Source organism: Aegilops tauschii, chromosome 2 (genome assembly GCF_002575655.3).
Source record: "Aegilops tauschii subsp. strangulata cultivar AL8/78 chromosome 2, Aet v6.0, whole genome shotgun sequence".
Taxonomy (NCBI): domain Eukaryota; kingdom Viridiplantae; phylum Streptophyta; class Magnoliopsida; order Poales; family Poaceae; genus Aegilops; species Aegilops tauschii.
Window position 1 is genome coordinate 6,484,226 of NC_053036.3, and position 27,180 is coordinate 6,511,405.

General features: G+C 39.2%; 1 protein-coding gene and 1 pseudogene across 1 annotated transcript; both read right to left on the reverse strand.

Moving 5' to 3' along the window:
- Positions 1-5,267: 5,267 nt before the first annotated feature.
- LOC109733830 (ABC transporter B family member 11) lies at positions 5,268-16,996 on the reverse strand. The gene is made up of 12 exons (XM_020293040.3): positions 16,616-16,996; positions 11,976-12,030; positions 11,408-11,583; positions 11,076-11,297; positions 10,746-10,984; positions 10,125-10,650; positions 9,772-10,045; positions 9,048-9,675; positions 8,725-8,953; positions 7,558-7,824; positions 7,181-7,444; positions 5,268-7,092 (listed from the first exon to the last, which is right to left on the reverse strand). The coding sequence occupies exons 1-12, from the start codon at positions 16,880-16,882 to the stop codon at positions 6,448-6,450; spliced, it is 3,792 nt and encodes a 1,263-aa protein (XP_020148629.2). The 5' UTR covers positions 16,883-16,996; the 3' UTR covers positions 5,268-6,447.
- A 3,649-nt stretch (positions 16,997-20,645) lies between these two features.
- On the reverse strand, positions 20,646-25,964 carry LOC109733829 (ABC transporter B family member 11-like; annotated as a pseudogene).
- Between the last annotated feature and the right edge of the window lie 1,216 nt (positions 25,965-27,180).

A 27,180-nucleotide genomic window follows, 5' to 3' on the forward strand; every position in this document is an offset into this window, starting at 1 on the left:
AAAAGACATGCAAGCAAAATTAGATCACGACAGGCTTAAAAAAATCAAATAAAGTTTCATCGTCCACATTCTCCATTCGTTTGTGTGTAAGGAGCGTGTTCCTCGACACCACAATTAAAAACACATAAGCTGGTTGGATAGCGTGGAAAAAAAATTGACATGTATAGAGGAAGTCTGCTGTCCTTGTAACGAATACAGTAGCACACATTTTGACATTTAAAAAAAAAGCATGTACACATAAATTAAAAAAGTATATGTATGGTTACTGAAAAAATCAACAAAAAAAAACTTAGGTGAAACACTTGAATATAATGTAGAAAAAGGTTCCCATCATATATTATTCAAGCCGCATTGTTCGGTGTACACATAAATTAAAGGTTCGTCATACAGACTTCGACACAGAAATATATAGAATACCCAAAAGATGAGTATTATAGACGCAGCTCTGCTTGTCATTAGTTGCTGTGGCTGCTGCCTAGCCAAGCTTCTTCAAGATAACCAGGACATGGACATCATCCCTCTCGCTGCTCTTGAAGCCAATAAGAACAGCTGTGTTGACTTTGAGTCCTCTGCTAGCTGCGAAGTCTTTCCACTTCTTCCTGCCAAACACAATGCGGCCATCATCAGCAGTTTTGTATGAGATTTTTTTGAATCTCCGACCATCCACATAAATACCAACAACCCCCTGTTCTTCAAACGGCGTGGCAGCAGCAACTTTCTTGGGTATTTTCTATCAAAAAAACACAAACAGACACGAAAAAATATGAGTGTTTATATCAAAACAATCAAACTTTCTTTGGTCTTTGAATAATTTAAAAAACGGGTAAAAAAACACAATTCAGATTTTTTTGCTTGAAAAGAGCGTACTGGAAAAAAACTGAGCATGAATACATGTTCAAAACATGCTTGCAGATACTAAAAACTAATACAAAAAAAATCTTATATTTTTGGTTCAGAATCCATATTACCCCCGCCCCTTCTCTTTCAAGGAATCATATTTGCATTGTGTGTTCACATATATATGCCTGTAGCATACACATACAAAAAAAGAAAAAACAAAGACAAATATATACATACCATCATGCCCAAGCGAATGTCAGTCCTTGTGAGGCGGTGAACAAAAGCAAACCCGATGAAACCATCGGCCCTTGTAGCTGAGCATCCTCTGTCTCATTAAGCAAAAGCCCCCTAGTGCGAACAATGCCTTCACTATCATCGCTTGAAGCTTCTCCATCCTCATTACCTGAAATCTGAATCTTCAATGGGATCACCCTCTTCCATAGGCTGTTCATCTTCAGAGCCGTTGCCCACCTGGAACCACAAAATAGATGCCGTAGGCGAAGGTTCATCCAGGTAGAACACCACCATCTGACCCTTGCCCAGATTGTTGTCTTCATAGAACTTCCTCCAACCTCTCCCATACATAGCGCTCTTTCTGTGACCCTTGTAACACTTTACAGTGTATGCCCGTTGGTTTGCCACAAACGTCACCTTCTCTCTTGTCGCATTGTTGAAACGGGCCCTTTCATTGCAAGGCACAACCTGATTTGAACAAAAAAAACAAAAAAGTTAGGAGTGATGTCACGACAAAAAGTTGTGAGTATTGTGATGACATTAGTACAAAAAGTTAGGAGTGAGTTACCCCTGCATTCTTGAACTCCTCCCATGCAAGCATGCTGAAACCGCTTCCCTTGCTCTCATACTTGCAATGGTTGAAACAAACTCCACAAACCCCCTGTACACATCAAAAAAGGAAGCAAAAAAAATTAGAATGGATAACTCACTAAAAACACACTTTATAGTGTCATTCTTTCACCTCAGAAACATATATATATTTCACAATGTATTCATGCAGCTTAATGACTGCGAAAAAAGCCCAAAAACCATGCTTACCCGATGGTACAACCAAAACAAAAGTACTTATGCTGTAAAAAGACTAGTAGTTTCAGTTTCAGGAAACAGAAGAAACGAAAGTATTGTTGTACATGTGGTTACTATTATGCTCTTCTGAAAAAAAAGGAATTACAAACAAAAAGTAGTTTCGAATAGCTTCACACAGGGTCCGTTCAGGTTCCTGAAATTAAATCCTGCCCCCCAAAAATGACAATTTTTTTGCTTTTTAATACATTTTTATGACTAAATTAATTCAGAAACGATGCTAATCTAGGCTAAGATATTTCATTTTTTGCTACTCGACAGATCAGAAAATACTCCTGTGATGGTCATGAGTCTAACCTCTGAACTAAATGTACCTACATAGAAAAAAAGGTGGTGCTACTAGTAAAAAAACAAAAAAGATACTAATCACTATTATAGCTACTTGGCTTTACTACTAGTTCTAACCAGTGCCTCAATGAGTAAGCAGCTACAACGGTTCTCCTGCCTGGTTCATTCTCTAGAAACGGCATTTTGCACACACAGAACAAACAAGTAACTGTCTACGGTGTCAGATATAAATGCCCAGCCTATACTGTAATCACTAGTTCATGTATTGTTAACAAATTTAGTATCCAATGCAATTTATTTTGTAAAAAACGAAAAGTGTACAAAAATGAATATGCATGCATGTACATCTCCAGCACCTTACTGAACCTAACTGAACTTCAGACTAAAGAAGTACAATTTACTTGGCTTTACATATGAAGAAGCAGAAAAAGAACCAGACTAACTGAACCTAACTGAACTTAAACACACAAAAACAGTATGATCTGCCACACTCTCCAGCACCTTACAACTGCATGAAAAAACACACAAAAACACCTCCAATCTATTGGCTGCTTGAACAATAAGGACACGAGATATGAGGTATATCACCAACAAGAACTTTGGCAGTATGATCTGCCACACCGACATTGCCGATCGACGTGCGTGAGCGAGAGACACTATTTTTTTTCTCGAATACGCACGAGTGTACGTATCATTCATTAAGCGAGAGACACTATTGTGCATTCAACATGCAAAAAAAACATAAAAAAAATATAAACTATGGACGCAATTCTCTGCTTCAAACTACTAATCAGATATTTAATACAAAAAGAAAAAGAACGGTACCTCATCTTGCGGGGGAATTATGGACATACAAAAATCCTATCTACTCTACTGGATACATGGGCACAGTAACACATTCCTACATTGCAGCAGACATGCACTTAGCTTGGGCGAGGACCTCATGTTGCTGACTCACAACAAGCCCCTGGACTAAAATCTATTTTCAGACTAAGAAGCTAACAAAAAAATTGAAATTAAAAAGACTAAAAATTGAGGTTAACTTGGCGTTAGGTCTGCACCACCTACCAAAAAAGGCCTAGCAGCCGCTTACTCTGGCCGCCCCCTTTGAGACACTACAAAAATACAACTTGAACTTGTTCGTACAAACTACCACCTCCAAAATCAATCCTCCAATCTGTTGATTGCTTGAACAAGTAAGGATACAAAAAAATGCCTATAAATCCTGGAGTCCATCGTAGACTTGAATCTACTAATCTACACTCGATCCACTAACAAAACTACCCCCCCCCCCAATCCCCTACAGATCTACGGTGTAGCATCAGCAAAAACAAGACAGAAAGAAGGACCCCAATCCCCTACAGATCTACGGTGTAGCATCAGCAAAAACAAGACAGAAAGAAGGATTGAGAAGAAAAATTAGGGGGGAACTCACTGCATCAGCAGCGCCGGCCATTCCCCTCTCTCGTCCTCTGGTTCGTCTTCTGATTTGATATTGGGGAATGGAGAGAGACGATGTGGATTGAGCTCTGACTGCCCGTTCACCTCTTCTTAATCACCATGGGGGCGGCCGCTTCCACTTCTCAAAAAACAAAACAACAAACAAAAGCCCGCACGGAAAAACAGCCCAACCCACTAAAAAAGCAAACGCTCGCACGGGATCGCGGTTCCACAAGAAAAGGAAAATGGGCCGGTCCACGCCTTACACAGGCCGAAACAAGGGACAAACAGCCTTAGCGCGAATCTACACGCTGCTCAACATCGGACGGCTGAGCAATCGACTGAGACTTCCCCAAGTCTCAGTTGACTGATTTTTAGCGGATCCGTTGCTTAAAAGTGCAGCTGCGCTATCTCATCGCTCCGAGCGCACCCATCGCTGTCGCCAGATCAAACATCAGCGCGATGGTAGCTAATGACCTGCGCATGTCACGACAGGAGCGTGGTCCCACATTTGGGCAGTGCACCATGCGAGGAGTGATCCAGTTGGAAAGTGTAGGTCTGTATGCATTTATTTTGCATTTTCAAAATTTTAAAAGCTATAACTTTTGAACTGAGCATCGAAATCAAGATCTGTTTTCACCCCTAGGTTTCTCGCGACGAGCTCTTCAAAACTAGATCCCATATGAGTATGTTTCGACTAACTTTTTTCACGAGCAACTTTGGGTGATTTGGAGGCAACTTTAGTACTATAGAAAATCAACTTTTTGTTAGTTTGCGTAGCATGACTACATATCATCGAAAATTTCGTTCAAGTTGGCTTCACCTCTAACTTACCTATCATAACTAAGATTCACCTCCAAGTTGATAATATTATAGGCAACTTAGTTTCGGAGGTAGGCAAACATTATCATGAGTTGCCAGGCATGACTAACGAGTAGCTTAACATCATCATCAATTGCAGGCAATACTTTTTGGTATGTAAGAAACTTAGTTTCATAGATAGGCAACTTAGCACCGGTGGGCGGCCTCTTAATGTATTGTAGGCAATTGAAATAGTAATCACAGGCAACTAACCATCACCGGTGGGCAACTTGATAGTGTTTGTAGGCAATTTAGAAAAACAATGATGAACAACTTCACAATATTGTAGGCAACTAATGTTTAAAATTAGGCAACTGAGCAGCAATGGTAGGCAACTAATTACCAATAGCGGACAACTAGACATCAATGGTAGGCAATTTTATAGTATTTGTAGGCAACTGAGCATCGACCGTAGGCAACTGACCATCAATGATAGGCAACTGAGCATCAATCGTAGGCAACTGAGCATCAATGTTAGGCAATTTCATAGTATTTGTAAGCAACTGAACATCAATCATAGGCAACTAACCATCAATGATAGGAAACTGACCATCAATGTTAGGCAATTTCATAGTATTTGTAGGCTACTGAACATCAATCGTAGGCAACTGAGCATCAATGATAGGCAACTGAGCAGCCATGATAGGCAAGTTGGGATAAAGTTAGCAAGGTTCATAGGTACACTTAGTGTAGTGAATTTGCTTGTATGTCGCACTAAAGGCCCCTCATGTTTTGTGTGATTTTCTTGTTTTAACACAAATCAACCTAATAGGAAGTCATACTAGGTCAAAAATAAGAAGTTGCTTTCCTATAGCACTAAAGTTGCCTCCATTCCACCCGAAGTTGCTCATAAAAAAAGTTCGTCGAAACATACTCTTATGGGATCTAGTTTTGAAGAATTCGTCACCAGGAACCCAACGGTCAAAACGGATCTGAATTCCGACCTTCGAATCAAAAGTTATAGCTTTTTATTTTTTTGGAACATCAATTAAATGCACGTGAGATATGAAACATGGCTGATCTGTTAGATGAGAGTCACGGGAAAACGGGACCACTTTTTCCTAATCAGGACAACTAGGTGAGACCTACGTTACGGAGAAAGCTTTAATTTCCTATTTAGGTAGGTGTGCTCGATGGCACAGACGGGCGCACGGGCGCTCCCTAGCCAGGTCCCTTATAATTATGAAGAAAGTCCACATGAACAAAGTTTTTCAAAGAACTGAAAATGAGATATTTTAAGTTTCAGAAAAGTCCGAAATTAATAATACACATGTACATGGGTATGTATATTGCATTACTGTAAGTTTGCATGATGAAATACATTTGGAGGCGTGAGCTACACACAAGAAATCAGCCCACCAGGGTTCAAGTCTCGGCTTGAGTATTTGGTGCTCAAGGATAACACTACAAAGACATCCTTTCAAAAGAAAAAGAAAAAAACATTGGAAAGACATGATGATATCATTTGTGGCCACAAAAGCACCTAAAAGGAAGCAACATAAACATTCATCGTCACAATGAAAATACACATGTACGAATTAGCACCTAAACCGTGGATAGCAACAACATCTGAAAAAAGGAGCTATATATCATCTTCATACAATGTATGATATGTTTGACATGTCAAAAGATGATTCTTCGAATAATTATATACATACGGTATGTACAGTACAAAACCACACGCCTTTATGCATTGACACTAGAAATGTACATTTGAGAATCAAAACCTGACAAATAATCTTTTTTTCCAATATATGTACACTCTTAATTTAGATAGGCATAGACACAACAAATGGCTATTTACTTCTTGAGCCCCTTTTCAAGTTCCTAATGTATCGCAATTACAAGTCAACAATCAAAAAGGGGGTCAACCAACATGTAACACATGTATACAATAGGAACCGATACTAATCCTAGGTATTACGGTGATGCTGAACGGAGTTCAACTAGTGAAGCATACAATCCATCTTTGATGTTCACCAAGGAGTCATGACTTCCTTTCTCCACTATTGCACCATCTTTGAGAACTGCAATGATATCGGCGCCTTTGATAGTAGATAGGCGGTGTGCCACGACAATCGTGGTCCTGCCAACCATCACATGATCTAAGGCATTCTGCACAATTCGCTCAGATTCTGCATCCAAGGCACTAGTTGCTTCGTCGAGTAGTAGTATCTTAGGATCTTTGAGTATCGCCCTCGCAATAGCCACCCGTTGCTTCTGGCCACCGGATAGTTGTGCCCCTCTCTCCCCAACGAAGGTGCCATACCCTTGAGGAAGGCTTGATATGAACTCATGTGCATTGGATATTTTTGCAGCTGCAATGAGCTCCTCTTCGGTGACATCCCCATCCTTACCATAGGCTATGTTGGCACGTATTGTGTCATCGAAGAGTATAGGCTCTTGGCTCACCAGTCCAATTTGGTTTCTAAACCAATTTATGTTTAAGCTCTTGATTTCCACTCCATCCAATTGAATGGTACCTGAATCGGGATTGTAGAATCTCTCCAATAGTGTGATTACAGTTGACTTGCCGCTACCACTTTCTCCAACAAGCGCAACAGTCTATATAAGAGCATATCGAAAGCAAGCTCCTAAGTGCATGGTTGTACAAGATATGACGACACGATTATTATATGAGAAGCAGGCTAACCTTTCCAGAGGGTATGTGTAGGGTAAAGTCATGGAAGATTTGAATATCTAGGCGACTTGGGTATTTGAAGCTGACTTGTTGGAAATCTATGTTCCCCTTGACCTCATCTAATATCAAACCCTGATTGCTCCTTGAATCAATTTCGGATACTCGGTCTAGCAAAGTAAATATAGAGATAGCTGAATCCTTTGCTTTTTTTGAATCGGAGGCCATTGCACTTGTTTCAGATACTCCCATAGTTGCTAAGACCAGTGCAAAGAAAACCTGCAAAATTGACTTACTAAGTGAAGTGACCTCATGGTAGAACTATGGCAAAAAATATGGAGAAGATAATCCTTAGTGAGTAAATTTACATGTGAAACACTGCATCTACATACCTTAAAAACTTCACCAAAATTTGATTTGCCTTGTCGCACAAATTGCCCCCCGACATAGAAACAAAGGCCGTATGTGAGGTACAATGTCAAGTATGAAAAACCAAATCCAATACCCCCAACTATTCCTGTTTTGACTCCTTGATTCACTGAGGCTCTACATTTACGATCATATATTCTTGTAATTCTTTTCTCACAACAAAAGGAAGCTATTGTCCTTATACTACTAACTGCATCCGTGGCCACTTGACTTGCATCTTCATACATCATCTGGAGAATGACCAATGTATAATCGTTAACTTCAAAAGTTTTGAGGAAACAAAAATGAAGTAAGTGTCAATTCTTACTACGCTTGATGAAGTAGAAGATGTATATGTCTGAACTCGTAAACATAATTGAATATTTTTATTTAACTTCTATCTTCACTATTATTTAAATGGAGCCTATCATGGTTCATCCACCTCTTCAGCTTCCCTTTCTCATCTTGCTAATAATCTTGCACAAACAATTATAGGAGAACTAATCAAAATACGATGAAGCTCCCCTCATTACAATTTAAGTTCAACACCTCCATCAAATTTCTACATGGATCACGACACGGGAAATAAAAGTACTATGACAGGATTAAATATGGGGCCAAGGACACCGTGTGAGATAGTAAGCCAAGCATGAACACTCATTGTGACACTTCCCAAGATGGACTCTATGTGCCCAATATAGGATATGTGGTATATGAAATAGGGTGAGCCATTGAACTTGAATTAATGTAACATGTAGAAAAAAGCACAAATAATGAGGTAGTGGTTCCAAGTTGATAGTAGAAAACTCAATTGTTGTACTTTGTTACCCCCCCCCCCAAGTTTCCCAAAAAGGTGTGTTTTTGGAAATAATGAGAGTCAATAACGTCCAGTACACTACCATCTAGTAGATCTAGATTTACTTTATTAAGTCATATGCGTAAATAAATCTCAAAAGATACTTTCATAATGTATAATTTCCTTGGCGTTTTCTACGTATTATGGGAAAAAATTGGTCGTAAAGTTATATTTTTGTGCCTAAGTCCAAAGCAACAACATTTATGGAACTATTGGGTTCATTTACTTTTCAGGAATTATTCAAAAAATGTCATATTACTTGGTAACAACCCAACAATTTTATTTAGTTAATTACCTTAGCATCTTGACTAAAACCATTCAGGAACTTCACGTGGGCATAACTTTGAAGACCCACAAGTGGAATCACACACATGGTGATCAAAGCTAGCTTCCAGTCAGCTATCATAGAAATGACAACTCCTGTGACAAGCGTTGAGCTAAGTTGAATAATTAATGACAAGTTATCGCCCACTAAACGCCGGACATTCAAAGCATCAATTGATAGTCTTGCACCAAGTGCTCCGCTGTAAGATATAATTTGGCAGTTATAGTACTTGAAAGTAGTGTTCATGAAATCTATAGTTGGAAGAGAATCCAAGAGATCAAAGCTGCACACACCTGGAATTTCTAGGATCATCAAACCAAGCAACTTCTTGGTGAACAATGCTTTGAAATGACAAAGCTCGGATGCGCTCTATAAGCTTGCCTCCAGCTATTCCAAATAATAAGAACTCTGCTGGTATTGTGATTACTGATATGATACCCATAACAAAGCACATCATACCCCAAAAACTTGTATCACTTCTAAGTTTATCTGCCGGCTCATATAAAGATTTAATTGCACTTGAAATCACTAAACCAAACACTGGAAAAATAACTCCATGAACTGCCGCAGCTAGGGATCCTAATATAAGAATAGGTACCTCTGGCTTGTTAAGAATTGCTAGACGTACCATAGGATCTTTCTTTGGTGCCTCTCCCTCACCATTCTTCTCTTTTTGATTATTTCCATGTGTGTCATATTCTCCAGGCATCTCAATTGTGCTAGGTAGCCCGAATGGGAGTGTGCAAGAAAGCTCATTATTATTTCCTAGTGAAGCACTAATCGACCGCTTCAATGACAGGCTTGTACTTGATCTTGAAGCAGATAGTCGATGGTCCATTTTCTGCTCTACATGACTTTCTTGGAGCAGAATAAGTTGAGAGTAGGCACCATCTAAGTTTAGTATTAATTCATCATGGGAACCTATATAAAATATATGTAGAAATATGAACAATTTAGTTAAAAATTATTCAAACAGGTGATTGATAAGAAGTGAAAGGTGGAAATGGGGATCATGACCTTGTTGAACTATCTTTCCTTGTTGAATAACTGATATGCAATCAACGTTTCTCACAGTAGTTAGACGATGTGCAACCACAAGCGTAGTTCTGTCCACCATGATCCTATCCAATGCCTCCTGAACTATCCTCTCTGACTCCACATCTAATGCACTAGTAGCCTCGTCTAACAAAAGTATTCTGGGGTTTTTAATGATTGCCCTAGCAATTGCAATCCTTTGCTTTTGTCCCCCTGAAAGTTGAGCACCACGCTGGCCAACCATTGTGTCATAACCCTGGTACAAGATAAATGTAAATATTAGCACTCAACTCAAATGCAAGAACTTGGAATTACATAGTGAATGTTTCACGCACATTGGGCAACTTATCGATAAAAATTGCTGCGTTGGCGAGCTTAGCGGCTCTCTTGATCTCCTCAATTGTTGCATCTTCTTTTCCATATGTTATGTTATCTTTAATTGATGTCATAAAGAGCAAGGGCTCTTGGCCAACAAGAGAAATTTTCCTTCTTATCGAATCAAGCTGTAAATCTTTTATATTAACCCCGTCAATCAAAACCTCTCCAGCTTGCGGATCATAGAATCTCTCTACAAGACTAATCACAGTTGACTTGCCACTCCCACTCTCTCCAACTATAGCCATTGTAGTGCCACTAGGCACATGTAGTGAGAATCCATCAAATATTAGTTGCCCACGCCTTGTTGGGTAGCTAAAATAGACATCCTTCAGCTCAATATCACCCCTCATGTCTACTAGTTTCTCACCACTATTGTTGTTAGGGTCAATCTCTGGTTTCCTCTTGATTGTTGTGAATAATCTATGTGCTGCTGATTGTCCTTCTATAAAGGCAGTCATACATGGGGCTGCATTACCTAAAGACCTACAATTGACAATTGACAAATTTCACTGCCAATAATTTGATATGAAGGATCATTATCGTATGGATTCTACTTCAGGGTAGGAGTAAAAACTCACATTGCCCCAGTCATGATAGCCAATAAGACAGTGATGACTTGTCCTCCTGTGTATCCTTTTGCAAGTACCAACTTTCCACCGTACCATATGGCTAAACCATAGCTAGAGTAGAATACGAACAAAACAGATGCCATGCCAAAGCCATTGGTAAGTCCTTCCTCAACATCAGTCTTGTATGCTTTGTGTATTAGTTTATTGTACGATATGATGGCCTTCTTCTCTCCATTGAAAGAAACAACCTAGACATATATAGCCACAAGATAACTTTCTGGGTACACGGAAAGTCATTTATACTAACCAATGTTTAAATGCTCTGTGAACTGAACTTACTGTTTTTATGGCTCCAATTGTCTGTTCGACAATGTTCCCCGCATTACTGTATGATGCTTGACCTCTGCTAGAGATTTTTGACAATACTTTTGCCACTACTCCTGCAGCAAATAAAATTGGAGGTACGCATGCCAACATGACAAGAGATAGAATCCATCCTTTCACAAAACCTACAATGAAACCACCAAGGAAAGCAGCCACGAGGTTTTGGAACTTGCCGACCTGGGGAATTTTACAATGCATATATATTTATGTTAATTTTAATACGGGACGCAATTTGATGAATATAATTTTTCTTGTTGCTCTTCAGTTGACTTGGAGAAAGTCGTTACCTTCTCACCAATAGCATCTTGAACTAGCACTATATCACCAGACATTTTTGAAACTACTTGCCCAGTTGTCATTTCTGTGTCAAAGAATGAAATATCCTGTCTCAAGACAGATTTGAGGTATTCAGATCGAATGAGTGATGCCTGCCTTTCACCAGTAATTGTCCAGCATGACACCTCTGCACACAAAAAGTTGGCTTATCCTACCTTGATATGATGATCACTGCATGGCCTATGTATGGCTCAATTTTGTTGTTAGATGTGCTACGTGAATACATTTTTCCCGCCGTCATTGCTAATGGAGTTTTAACATGTTTGTTTATCTATCTTCTTCTTGTTGAAATACAAAAGATGTTAAGACCGTTCATCTTATATTCATGGTTTTTCTATATACTATTCAAATAGGAACTATAGGAACATGACTTGGAATCATGCCATGACGATAACTTGCAAATATAAATGCTAGTTTGTGCATTAAAGACCATTTCTCAAACATGTCCAACAATTGACTAGTATCTTAGTAGGTGGTGCAAACACATATAAATATGTCGACAAAGTATGTCATGCTCACGAAGAAAGGATATGACTGCTGCTCCGATACCCAAGTAGACAAAGTTCAGAACCGCCTGTATTAATGAAATGACGACAAGGTGAAAATGTATTAATGTGTTTACTCTATTACACTATAATACATAACCATTCAGTGTATTTACATGTAAGTGTAATTCCATATAACCATATTATTTTGTGATAAATTACCTATATGCAATAGTCGGACTATTGCTAGCTATAAACTAAGTCAAATAGCAGAGCAATTCAGAGGTATAGTGCAAATACTAGTATTGCTAAACATTGAAAGGTCATGTAGCATTTTGGAGTCCCAAAAATATATAATGGAACTATAGAGACACTATAGCAAGCTATTTAACACTAGAATGTTGTATGAGAAAAAAATCATGTTGATTTTATTTGTACTACGTGATTTGAGTTAGATTGATGAGTGGCATTAAAACAGAGATGATGCACACACAAGGACATTTGTTGATCTAACTGGCCAACCAACACTAGACAAAGACTCTTAAAGAGTAGGGGCCTAATTAAGAGAGACAACCCCACTTCCATTTCTATATCCAATAAGTGAACTCCAGATCGCCAACATCAATGATACACCTTCAAAGGGGGAGACAACATGTCTATTACCATTCTGTATCCAGTAAGTAAAGGCCATATCAGGAGCCTTCACTGTGTAGAGCATTAACTTAAGGTTGAACTGCCACAACATCCTCACCGCCAAATCCAAATTATAAATGACATATCTCATCCCATTCCAAGCCCCCTATACCACCACCAAAAACTATCAAAAACCTCTCAAGCATATGTTGCTCCACATCCTAAGAACATCTCTCTATCTTAAACATGTCTCCCTGTCTAGTTGTGGCGAGAAGAGGGAAGAGGCACAAATGGTTGAGGTGACAATTACAGTTCTGCCTCAAGTGTGACATGTGTGCAGCTTAAGAGCTATGGACTTGATATGTCTACTTTACTTAGAAATTTAGGCTCGATTGTGAGGTCATGTATCGTATTTCTATTGGGCTATATATTATTCCTATATTTGGTCGATGTCTTGTATGGGTAACACGTTTTTTACAGGAACATCTACCTACATTTCTTCATACATGTAAGGTTTCATAGCCTATATTAACCAGTTCTCTCTCTCCCACTCTCCCTCTCTCCCCTCCCTCTCTCCCTATCCCTCTCCCTCCTCTCTCTCTCTCTCTCTCTCTCTCTCTCTCTCGTCCCCATGCGTGTGCTTATGTGTGAATGGATGATGTTTTGGTTATTGAGATGGTATCCAATGTGCAACTATTTCCATTATTTATGGCATAAACATACTTTAAAAATAACATAAGGATGGTGTTTTCGATATTGAAGTGGTCTCTATATTCCTAAATACCCAGTGTTTTTAGTATTAATGTGTTCTCCAAGATGCAAATTTGACCATTATTTATCATGTGAATATATTCCATTTAAATTTAGTAAATCTTGACAATTCTTATGATAATATAATAACGTTAGTAGCACATGATGTACTAGTACACAATAGGACTTGTAAGACACCTAGTCACACATGGTTCCAAAAAGTTGTCATTGGTGAGGCGGATACGGCTATTTATTTTGAAATCACCACAAATACACCTACATCATACACAAATTTGAGTGGCAACCATGTCACACATGGCTGAAACTTTCAGTACACTCACATAAGATTCAACCCATTAGGTATGTTAGGCTTCCATATAAAGGTGCAGATTGAAACGAAATCCCTCGATGTTGCGCCTCTCCCCACCCTTTCTCTCTCAGACACACACACATGAATGCAAAAATTGGAAGAACTAGGAATGAAGCTAGGTATAATGTGGAGGAACTAGAAAGAAAGGAAAGAAATGAAGGTTGTTAATCAAGTGAAATAAATGGCTGCTTTGAGAAATATATGGCAACATTTATTCACTCCATGCTAGTTATTCTTCTCTGATGCCTCAATGATTGATGTGAAGAAAACGGGGTGTTATCCTCTCTGCCACCTCTGCCCACCAACACATCGCCCCTCCTCTATCCACCTCCCGCTCTCAAAATCATTGGCACCTTGCCCTCCTAATTTGTTTTCCCCATGCCGCGTTCCTTGTGGACCACTCCTGGCATGATAGCACCCCCCTCAAAGTTCCCCCATCCAACAAGATCAAGACGCGGATCAGGCTTAATCTCACCGTCATAGCTAGGGGCACTCTGATTCACTAACGGATATTGAATGGCTATTAGGCGGCTTCTCAAGTGAGGCTTAAGCCTTCCCCAATATTTCCACACATGGGTCCACATTATGCTATTGAAGAAATCCCCTTGTGTTTTTCCACTACCGCCAAGTCTCCCCAACCCCCTCCCCCCGTTGGTCTCATTCAATCCTTCTGCGTGCACTCTCTTCGCCCAGACTCCCCCTCTCATAGCTCTAAACGGGCGCCATCTCTCCCCCGTCATCACCCTCTTCTCTATCTCTTTCTCCGCTTCTAAACACTTGTGGTTATTGTTTAGTTGCCACTGTAACGCAATGCATATAGGATTACCTAAATTCCTTTTGTTTCTCATATTAATTTTTATTCTGTGCAAATTGTTTCTTTATAAGGGGACTTTTGTTGTAACTTGCAAGAATACTTTCACATATATGGGCATTGCCAAACGGGAATCTCCTATTTGCTGTTTTAAACGGGAAATGGAGTGGCTCTGCCTATAGGGAAACATAATGAAACGAACATTGGTTCACCATATTAGATTTAATATTTAATCAGTTTAATAATGTGAAATATTTATATATAGAAAATAAAGATGTTCATGTAGCTGAATATGGATGTCCATATATTCAAAAGAAATGTGCATCTAATATTTAAAAAATAAATAATCCATGTATATGAAAAGAAATATCATTATATTTGAAAAATAATTGTTCAGATCTTTGAGAAGAGTTCTTTATGTGTGCCTGTATTTGTGTTGGTATAATTTTAAAAATGTTCATGCACTTTTCGAAGAGAGAAAAACATAGAAAAAAAGGAGGAGCAATAGACCTGAAAAAATGTACTTCGAAAAAAAGGAAAAGGATACAAAAAATTAAATAGAAAATAGTAAAATTAAAAATAATAATAATAAGGAAATTTCAATAAAATTAAAAATAAACCAGCAAGAAAAAAAATCACATCACACATTACTATGCGGGTTCACTAATTGGAAAACTTTTGCACAAACGTCCGTATTTACCACAAAGAGGGACAAATAGGATTGGATTTGCCTCATAGCAATAGAGGGCTAATCCTATCTGACACCCGCTAAGACATAATATCAAGCTCCCGCACATGAGTAAGGGACGTTGGGCCTGCCAAAGTAGCATTGATGTAGCCATGTGAGCCGGCCTTCCGTCGGGTTTCCTTTTGTTTGGCTGATTTTTCCATTTTATCATTTTTTCTTACCTTATAAAGTATTTGATAATTTACTTTTTAAAATGATTGCAAATTGTCTGAAAATTTCATGAAATTTTAGAAAATATTCCCAATTGTTTTCAGAAATGTGCACAAAATTTATAAAATATTCATATTATTCCTAAAAATATGATTTTATAAAAAACAAATACGATTTTCTAAAATGTTTACTATAAATTTGTTTTCATTTTTTTAAATGTTGTCGAACTAAAATATGATTTTGAATCTGAAAAAATGTTCTCACATTTATAAAAATGTTCAGATATGTAATAAATGTGAAACAAAAGAAAACTTGAAAAGGGAATAGAGAAAACTAAGATGGAAAATGGAGCAAACAAAATGAGAAATCAAGGAAAAACACTGGGGTAAATCAGGAAGTAGAAAAAAAAAAGCAAAAAAATTCGCCAGAAGCAAACTTCCAATAACGTGAACAAGAGGCCTCACTGCGCCGGTCCATGGAGGAGCCTTCTGCGCATTTCCCCAGCATTTTGACGCATAAAGCATCAATGGGCTCGCACGACGGAGACCAATATGACAGTTGACAAATATATTTTTTAGCAACACAGTTGAGAATTCTTATTATTTAGCTATTTACATGGCCAGATAATTAAAAGGCCCACTGATAGCGTAACTAGTTTTTATCTCATACTTCCTCGGTTCCAAAATATTTGAAGTTTTAGGTCTGCCATTAATCAGACTTTTTATGGTTTGACGAAGTTTATAGAAAATTTTACTTTTTTTGGATGGAGGGAGTATACAGCTATGGATCAAAATGGCTCAACAAAAGGCAGGAGGTCACCTTCTACTATGAGTCCAAGTTAGAGAAATGTGGCTAAAATTGCGTAGCGCATGAGTTCGCTAAAATGGCTAGGAGGTCGCTCTGTAGTAGCTGGATGGAAGATGCTCCAAGCGAGAGCATCCCTCTCATTGATAAGGGTGATCATCCCTCTGATTTCTGGCTAATAAACATGGATGGTGTTATAAATTACTCCATCCGTCCCATGACACCAGTGTAGTGTCAAAAACGCCCTTATATTATAGGACGGAGGGAGTAGAAGTGATCGCACGCTTAGGATATATAACATGGACGACTGACGAAGTTGCAGCAAAGTAGGTATAACATATATGTTTTACATGCCAATAAGCCTACAGCCATGGAAGCAGCTGAGCGCGTGAGACGATCGGGGCTTACCTTGTTGACGCGCTGGAGGACGTTGGCGTCGGTGGCGCCGCCAAAACCGTCGAGGACGTCGCCGAAGAAGACGGTCATGAGGGGCGTGGTCATGCCGTTGGCCAGCGCGGCCACCGTGCCGACCAGCATCAGCAGCTGGTCCTTGCCGTCGGCATGCCGGAACAGCCCCATGAAGGACACCTTCTCGTGCTGCCCCACGCTCTCCTCTCCCTCGGCACCAACTGCTGCTGCGTCCATTGCTTTAATTTGTGTACATACTTCTGACATTTCTTCTACTCAGTTGCAGGGTATTTATGGGGCAGGCCAATGACTGGAGGTGGAGGAATATTTTAGCGTTGCACACCCTGTTGCCAGAGTAGGGTATTAGTTATGCTCCACTAACAGCAAAGAGTAGGGAATGACGTACGTAACTGGATTAGAAAGCGTATTTCTGGGCCGTCCTTGGCGTTTATTCTTGATTTATAACATCGTTGAACTTTTAGATGATGTGTACCTCTTCTATAGGGACTGAAGAGGTATTGTAACACATTCGCACATTTGTAGACATAGACTTGAACATCATTGACATTTGACAATAGAGAACTTTCTCAATTTTATTGTTCTTGCGGGAGCATATGAACCTGAGCTCTTTTTCCCAATATGTCATTAACAAAATATAATTATTTAAAGCTAGACATTTAGGTGTGAGATGATCAAGTTCAGTAAAATTGACAAAAATGAACTTCTCGAGGAATTCGAATCCAAATCTGGCCCTTTGGGTGAGCACCAGTTATGTCATGCGTTGACGTAATATTACAGTACGTAGACAAACGGTGCCGAGTCACCGTGTGCGGTGCAACAGGACCTGTTGACCGATCTATATATATACGCTGTTTCATAATCATAAATTCATAATCTAAAATTTCAATGCACCTTATCTCAGCGTTGGGCAATCATGCAAGCAGCAGTCCAGATGAGTTGCATCGGCAGCCTGTACCTAATCTTGGACAGACTTGTCGTGGCATATACTTAACATGAATAGATACTCCAACTTGCTTCACATGAGTACAGAACTTGGGCAGATAATCCAAACGGTATAGGAAGAGAGCATCTCTACAGTATCGTTTGGTTGCTTATACTTAACCTAATCTTCATGTATTATTGTACACCTGTCACCTGTCCAACTGGTATAGAAAGAGCATCCTATTGTATTGTTTTAGCTGTTTACTTGACCTTATGGCTGCATGCATCATCATGATGCAGAGGCCGGGGGCATGCCTCCATTTCCAAAAATAAAAGCTGTTTACTTGACCTATTCTTTCTGTATTATTGAGTGCGTACAATCCATCAGCATGTTGGTTGGGGCCAGCGTCAACGAATCGATTCACCTGACCCAACAACCACCTGAGGATCCCCCTGATGAGCTCGCCCAAAGCTCTTGCCCTCGTCGATTCCATTGGGAGGGACAGGCTCAAGACCAAGGGGCTCAGGGTGTTGCTCTTGCAACTAAAGGATACCACCTACGATGCTACGCCCACGCTTTAAAGCTGGACCCAGATAACCAGCGAACATCAGATTTTTAGGCATAACAAATCGAATGTCTTTCATGGCAAGTTGCGTTCGCCGGTGATGGCAAGTTTAGTTGGTGAGTATGAAAAATCCGACTTAATTCATTTTTTGCCAGGAAAATTGCCGTGCTTGGATTTGCCATCCTCAAATTGCCATGAAAAACTTTCGATTTGCCATGTCTAAAAAACCGACATCAGATTTTTAGCCTTTCCGTTAAAGTTTTGGAAAAAGGAAACATTTGACCTCACGAAATGTCCAAAATTTTGAAAATTCTTTGGTTTTGAAACATCAAAATCCCAATCAAACTTGATGAATTTTACTCTAATTCAAACTAGTTTTGAAATTACTTTGAGTTTGGTCCGAACTTTCAAGGTTGCAAATATTTGGACACCCGCTGACACTACCAAAGTTCCGTTGAGATTTTTGAGGTTTGCTCTCTCTTATTCCAACCTACCACCGTCGCGCTCGCGGATGAGCTCTGAGAATCTCTCCAGATGTGAAATGATTTTCCAAGAGTAGTCCTCTTAGCCACAATTGATTCTTTGCACCCATTTCTACATTCCTATTTTTTTCCAGATGGTACCTACCCACGTGGAGGCATTTGCGGAATCAACTCTATTCTGGTCTAGGTTTTGCATACTTGTACTTGCCATTTAATCTCTATTTTATTTGAAATTTAGCTAGTCTCAAAATATTATATGCAATTACATTTGATTTACAACTTATTATTTTCCACATATTACAGCCGCTTTGAAAATATTTTTCAACTATATTGTGTATTAATCTCGGTTTCTAGAAATATTAACCGAACTTTTACTTCGGTTTCCAAAAAAAATCCAAGTTTCCATCACGGTTTCATTTGTGCCTCTATCACATTTTCAGCTCGTAATGAATGGATCTCAAAGAAAAAATCCAAAACGCTTTACATGTGAGAAACTCTATAAACCATGATGCAATTCCTTCAATTATATGTCATACCATAAAAATAAATAAAATGGAAGTTTCAAGAAACCTCTTTCATATTAACCATGTGTCACATTGACATGAAATAAGTAAAACATGATCAATTAGATTCATTAATATTATTTTCCAAAACATGCCCAGATTGATCTTCTTTTGAAGATTTTAACACCATGAATAGTAATATCCAAACTGATAAAAAAATAATCTTTAGAATCAAACTAAAAAAAGCATGGGTAGATATGATGATGCCGACTGCAGAGATACCCACTACTCACTTACTTAGGAGCCTACGAGAAGACAAAATTAAGGTCGAGAGGGGCCAACCCCCCACTAATAAAAATTTATAGTTTCAATAGAATATATTCATGCTTAAAGGAAAAAAAATCATATTCTATGTATTTATACTACATGTGCACCAATCATATGAAGTGCATCTAGTGGAAAATAAATTGGGCCTGCCCCTGATGTGGCCCCCAAGCTAGTTGTCTCGGTTGTCAAAGAACAGGGAGGAAGGTTGATGGACCAAAGGAGAGAGAAGGTATTGAACAAATGGGTTTATAGGGCACACATCTCAAGCAATGAAAATATGGATGATAGATTCAATTCTAGTACAAAGCATCTCCCTAGGAAAATCACATCCAATTCGCAATAAAACTTGAAAAAAATATGGATCATGTTACTAAGTTCATCATCTTTGAACCGATCGATCACGACACATGTGTTGTAGCGAGCACATGCTAATGCATGTGGGCACTTTCGCTTGTCATTCATGGAATTTTTTTTTATAAAAGAATGCATTAACTATAAAGAGTTTCAGTGTATAATGTATGGTAGGCATAGTACAATTTCCCAACAGAATAAATAAATTTAACAACAATAGTATAATTGTCCCATCCTATATATACCACACCAAATATGCACTCCTTTCAAGTAATGAAGTTATACTTTATATACAAAACTATATTTTGACCCCTCAAGTTTACAAGAAATTGACATCTGGTCCCTTGTCTTCTTTTGGTCGAGATTTCGTCCTCGTGCTTATAAACCGGGGAAATTTGGTACCAAACAAAAAATGTGGAAAAAAACTGCTTATGTATCACTTGTTTAGATGAGGGGGGGAGAGAGGAAAAAGAGGAAGGTCCTAAGGGCTTAGCCAAAGTACATATATTGACAAGATACCAAAGAAGCACCTTCTAGAACATATATATAAGAAGAGAAACAAGAGTTGCAACATGTAAGAGAATCATGTAATTGAATCGAATCTAGGCCACGGAAGCCCATGGACAAGGGGAGCTCCTATATTCAGTGCGCTATGTGCCGAGCACACCCGTACGACGCCTCTGAATCCTCTTGGACATCGTGACACTGCCCACTGCTGGTTCGCTGGTAAGTATTGATTGACATTTCCTTACGCATTTGCTTGCACTGTATGTAAGATCAATTCCTCAACTGTAGGTAGATTTTAGCCAGATAAACAAGAGCTACAGACATCTCCATACAATAATTTCTGAAGGGAGATCTTCAATTATTTATATATACTTGTTACAGCACAAAACTACACTGCTCTGCGCATAGCAGGAAATGTACGTTTCAGAACCAGAATCAAAATCTAAAGCAGAAGCAGAATCTCTCCTTGTAAATGCGAGCAAACTTACATCAAATAGACTTCGACTGCTAGATACAGCAAACTGGGCGCCGCATACCACGTGTATACAGATAGGAAATGACCATGCTCATCCTAGGCATTTTCATGGTGAGTCGAACGAAGTTCAACAAGTGAAGCGTACACTCCATCTTTGATGTTCATCAGGGACTCGTGCCCCCCTTTCTCCACAATCGCACCATCCTTGAGGACTGCAATGATGTCGGCGCCTTTGACCGTCGAGAGGCGGTGCGCCACGGCAACCGTGGTCCTGCCAACCATCACATGATCCAAGGCATTCTGCACGATCCGCTCAGATTCAGCATCCAAGGCGCTGGTCGCCTCGTCGAGCAGTAGTATCTTCGGGTCTTTCAGTATGGCCCTTGCAATAGCCACCCTTTGCTTCTGACCACCGGATAGTTGTATCCCTCTCTCCCCAACGGAGGTGGCATATCCTTGAGGAAGGCTTGATATGAACTCATGCGCATTGGATGCCTTTGCCGCCACAATGAGCTCCTCCTCACTGACTTCTCCGTCCTTTCCGTAGGCTATGTTGGCACGAATTGTGTCATTGAAGAGTACAGGCTCTTGGCTAACTAGTCCAGTTTGCTTCCTCAACCAGTTGATGTTCAAGCTCTTGATTTCCACTCCATCCAATAAAATGGTACCTGAATCAGGATTGTAGAATCTCTCCAACAGAGCGATTACAGTTGACTTGCCACAACCACTCTCTCCAACGAGTGCAATAGTCTATATAGGACCATAACAAACATAAGACACCACACCAAGTACATGATTGTAGAAGATATAACAATGTGATGAGTATACGAGTAGGCTAACCTTTCCATAGGGAATGTGCAAGGTAAAGTTGTTAAATATTACAACATCTGGGCGTGTTGGGTAGTTGAAGCTAACATGTCGAAAATCGATGTTGCCCTTGACCTCGTCTAAAGTCAAGCCCTCATTGCTACTTGAGTCGATTTCAGACTTCCGATCCAGCAAAGCAAATACGGAGACAGCTGAATCCTTTGCTTTTTTTTGAATCGGATGCCATTGCACTTGTTTGAGATACTCCCAAAGTTGCTAACATCAGTGCGAAGAAAACCTGCAAAGTATGACTTACTATGTGAAATGACCTCATGAAAGTGGTTAATCATGGAAGGATTAAGATTAAAAAATTACTAAGAAGAGGATCCTCAACCAGAAACTTTACTGCTGAAATAGTGCATATGTGTACCTCAAAAACATCACGAGAATTTGATTTGCCATGGCGCACGAATTGCCCTCCAACATAGAAACAAAGACCGTATGTAAGGTACAACATCAGGAATGAAAAACCAAATCCAATGCCCCCGGCTATTCCTGTTTTGAATCCTTGATTCTTTGAGGCTTCACATTTCTGCTCATATATTCTTGTAATTCTTTTTTCAGAACAAAAAGAAGCTACAGTCCTTATACTACTAACTGCATCTGTGGCCACTTGACTCGCATCTTCATTCATCATCTGATGAGAAAGCCATTATCACAAACTCAAAAGGTGTTAAGAAAATGAAAAACAGTTACCTATGCTTGATGAAGTAGAAATGTGAAGTAAAAAAATGACCTCACTTTGTAAATTTAATCAGATTGTTTTTGTTTTCTTTACTGTTATATAAATGGATCTGTCTATAGTTCTTCCATCTATTCCTCTTTCCTTTTTCACCTTGGTAAAAATCTCTAACAAATAATTAATCACAACGAAGCTCCTCGCATAAAAAAAAATTAAGTTCACCACCTCCTTCAAAATTTATACCGGATACAGATCATACCAGATGTGAGATAGAACAATGATAGTATGTGACTATGGTTGAGGACATGGTGTAATGTTTTAAGGAGAGCAAGAACACTAAGTCGTGACACTGGCGAAGAAGGAGCTCAGATGTACACAATAGCGTGTGAGATATATGAATATGGGCAAGCCGAGGACCCTGGCTGAAAATAATCCATCAAAAGCACGGGTAATGAGCTAGTAGTTCTAGATTGACGGTACAAGCTATGCATGCACTGCATCATTACTCGCCCCGGATCCCCAAAAGTCTTTATTTCGGAGCAAGTTTTGGAACATTGGCAACTAATATCTTCAAATTTATTTTAGCTAAATGATATGCATAAATTTTTCTCACAAGGAATTTCCGAAGTGTATAGTTTTCTTCACCTTTTATGCCTATAATAGTGAAATTACTGGTAAATTATGTATTTTGGATACAAAGCCTATGCCCAAAGAAAAATATATCTAGCTATAGGGTGTAGCATCTAGTTTTAGGGCTTTGTTCTCAAAATGTCATATAACTTGAGGAACATCCCAACAACTTTGTTTAATGAATTACCTTAGCATCTTGACTAAAACCATTCAAGAACTTCACATTGGCATAACCTTGAATACCAGTAAGTGGAATCACACATATGATAATCAAAGCAAGCTTCCAGTCAGCAATGATAGCAATGACAACTCCCGTGACTAGATTTGAGATAATCTGAACCATTAAAGACAAGTTATCTCCCACTAAACGTCGGACATTCGAAGAATCAATTGATAGTCTTGCACCAAGTGCTCCGCTGTAATACATAATTTGGCGATTATATAAAGTGCCTCGGAGTAAAGTTCATAATATATAGAAGAACAAACCAAGAGAAAATATGTAACACACCTGGAATTTCTCGGATCATCAAACCAAGCAACTTCTTGGTGCACAATGCTTTGAAATGACAAAGCTCGGATGCGTTCTATAAGCTTGCCACCAGCTAGTCCAAACAAGGAGAACTCTGCTGGTATTGAGATTATTGATATGATACCCATGACAACACACATTAGACCCCAAAAACTAGTATTTTTTCTGAGTTTATCTGGTTGCTCATAGAAAGCTTTAATGGCACCCGAAAGTATTAAACCAAACACTGGGAAAAGCACTCCATGGACTGCTGCAGCTAGAGATCCTAACAGAAGAATAGGTACCTCTGGCTTGTTAAGAAGCGCTAGTTGTACCATAGGAGCTTTCTTTGGGACCTCACCATCACCATTCAGCTCTTCCTGATTCTGCCCATGTGTTTCATTTCCTCCAGGAAATTCAATTGCACTAGGTAGCCCGAAGGGGAGGGTGAAAGAATGCCCACTACTATTGCCTATCGAACCACTAATCGACCGCTTCATTGACAAGCTTTTACTTTTAGACCTTGGAGTAGACAATCGGCGGTCTATTTTATGCTCTGTATGACTTTCTTGTAGCAAAACAAGTTGAGAGTACGCGCCATCCAAGTTTAGCACCAATTCATCATGGGAACCTATATGCATGAAGTTGAAAAATCTAATTAAGATGTGAAAAATAGGTTATTGGTAAAAAAAATGGGTGATAGAAATGAAATACTGACCTTGTTCAACTATCTTTCCTTGTTGAACAACTGATATGCAATCAGCATTTCTCACAGTAGTTAGACGATGTGCCACCACGAGCGTAGTTCTGTCCACCATGATTCTATCCAATGCCTCCTGAACTATCCTCTCCGACTCCACGTCTAATGCGCTAGTAGCCTCATCTAACAAAAGTATTTTGGGGTTTTTAATGATTGCTCTCGCAATTGCAATTCTTTGCTTTTGCCCCCCTGAAAGTTGAGCACCACGTTGGCCAACCATTGTGTCATAACCCTGGTAGGAGATAAATCTTAATATCAGCACTCAGCTCAAATGGAAGAAATCTAAACTACATGATTTTTATCACACACATTGGGCAACTTATCGATGAAAATTGCTGCATTGGCGAGCTCAGCTGCTCTCTTGATCTCCTCAATTGTTGCGTCTTCCTTGCCATATGTTATGTTGTCTTTAATTGAGGTCATAAATAGCACTGGCTCTTGGCTAACAAGGCCAATTTTCCCTCTTATTGAATCAAGATGTAAACTCTTGATATTGATCCCGTCAATTAAAACCTCACCATCATGTGGATCATAGAATCTCTCTACAAGACTAACCACAGTTGACTTGCCGCTCCCACTCTCCCCAACTATAGCCATTGTAGTGCCACTAGGCACAAGAAGTGAGAATCCATCAAATATCAGTTGCTCAGGCCTGGCTGGGTAGCTAAAATATACATCCTTCAGCTCAACTTCTCCCCTCATATCTTCCAATCGCTTACCATTATTGTCATCAGGATCAACCTTTGGTTTTCTCCTTATTGTTGTCAACAGTCGGTGTGCTGCTGATTGTCCTTCTACAAAGGCAGTCATACATGGGGCTGCATTACCTAAAGTCCTGCAAAAGTTGGTTGATATCACTTTCGGTAATGTGATATGGTAGATATGAATTCTAATTCAAGGTAAGAGTAAAGACTGACCCTGCCCCAATAATGATAGCCAATATGACTGTGATGACTTGTCCTCCTGTGTATCCTTTTGTAAGAGCCAACTTTCCACCATACCAGATGGCTAAACCATAGTTAGAGAAGAGTGCAAAGAAAGCAGAACCCATGCCAAAGCCATTAGTAAGTCCTTCCTCAACAGCAGTCTTGTATGATTTGTGTATTAGTTTATTGTACGTTGTGATGGCCTGCTTCTCCCCATTGAAAGAAACAACCTATTTGCATATACAGCCATCATATAAATTAGAGAGTGCACATAAACTCATTTATAATAGCATTATTCAAAACTTGTTTTGTAAACTAAACTTACTGTTTTTATAGCACCAATTGTCTGTTCGACAACATTACCCGCAGCACTATATGATGCTTGACGTCTGCTTGATATTTTGGACAACAGTTTTGCCACTACTGCTCCAGTAAGTACAACTGGAGGTATGGATGCCAACATGACAAGAGATAGAAGCCATCCTTTCACGAAACCTACAATGAAACCACCAACGAAAGTAGCCACAAGTGATTGAAACTTGCCGACCTGAAGAGTTTAGAGTGCATGTCTATGTTAATTTCAATAAGATTAGGAATATAACGAATACAATTTTTTTCTTATGTGTTCTTCATTGTACTTGGAGAAATTCCTTACCTTCTCACCAATAGCATCCTGAACTAGGACAGTATCACCGGACATTCTCGAAACGATCTGCCCAGTTGTCATTTCTAGGTCAAAGAATGATATATCCTGTCTCAAGACAGATTTGAGGTATAGAGATCGAATGCGTGTCGCTTGCCTTTCACCGGTAAGTGTCCAACATGACACCTCTGCAAAGACAACAAGTTGGCTTGGCAAGATCAACACTAGATATTTGGTTTACATATGATCAAAATATTTATATTGAATGTGTTACATGAGCAAAAAATGCCGCCATGATTTCAAATATAATTTCATTCCGTTGAAATTACAAAACATGTAAACATTGTTTTTCCTATATGCAACAGGTTAGCTATCCTCCCTGGATAAGAACTTTAGCAACATGGGTTGGAATTCACGGCATGATGATACTAACTTGCATATTAGAAAAATTAGCATGCATGTCATTAACTACCATCTTCTCAAACATGCCAACAACTATCTAGTATCAAGGCAGATGACAGAAACACATATGTATAGGTGGACAAAGTGTGCTCGTGCTCACGAAGAAAGGAGACGATTGCTGTTCCGATACCCAAGTAGACAAATTTTAGAACCACCTGCATAAAAACAAATGGCAATAAAATGAATAATCTATTCCTGTGTTTGCCAACAACCATGTATATGTGCAAAGAAATACATACTACTATTTATGTAGATAAGTGATGATATGTGGTTAAAAAGCTTCGAGCTGGCTAGAAATTCTTCCAGAACCAGAATTATGACCAATCCACGATGATCCCACATACGCATAGATCTTGTAGATGGATAAATGAACATAGAACAAGTGTCTTGAACTACAAATGAATATTACCCATTAAGGTAACCTGTCAGTGAAATTTTGAAATTCGAGCTCCAAATTTTATATATCAATGTAGAATGTAGAGGATGAAGCAAAATTGTGTGGATCGGTTAGTGTATTTCTTACAAGAGATTGTAGTATTTTCTTCAAGCTGGAATTCATGGACAAAATTGATTAAGCAACAATCAATTATTTTTATCTAGCTCCTGATGGTAAGCTGACAGTGTGAATCATCTCCAATGGTAAGCTAACAGCGTGAATCATGTCCACCCCCAACATGGTGAAGCGCACAAGTGGCAGTAAGCTGGCAACTGGCGATTCTTCATTCGAACCACTGGAGTTTCAACTATAACTTTTACGAGTTGTTGGGCTACTGACCTCACAAACCAATTTCAAGGATTGACATTATAATGTACTATCTTTATTTCAGGAAACTAGCACGTAGGCCTGTGATATGCACGATCAGTGCATTGTGACATCTATAATGGGGAAGTGTCAAGGTGAAATGTACTCCAACCCCATTGGTTCACGGGGTAG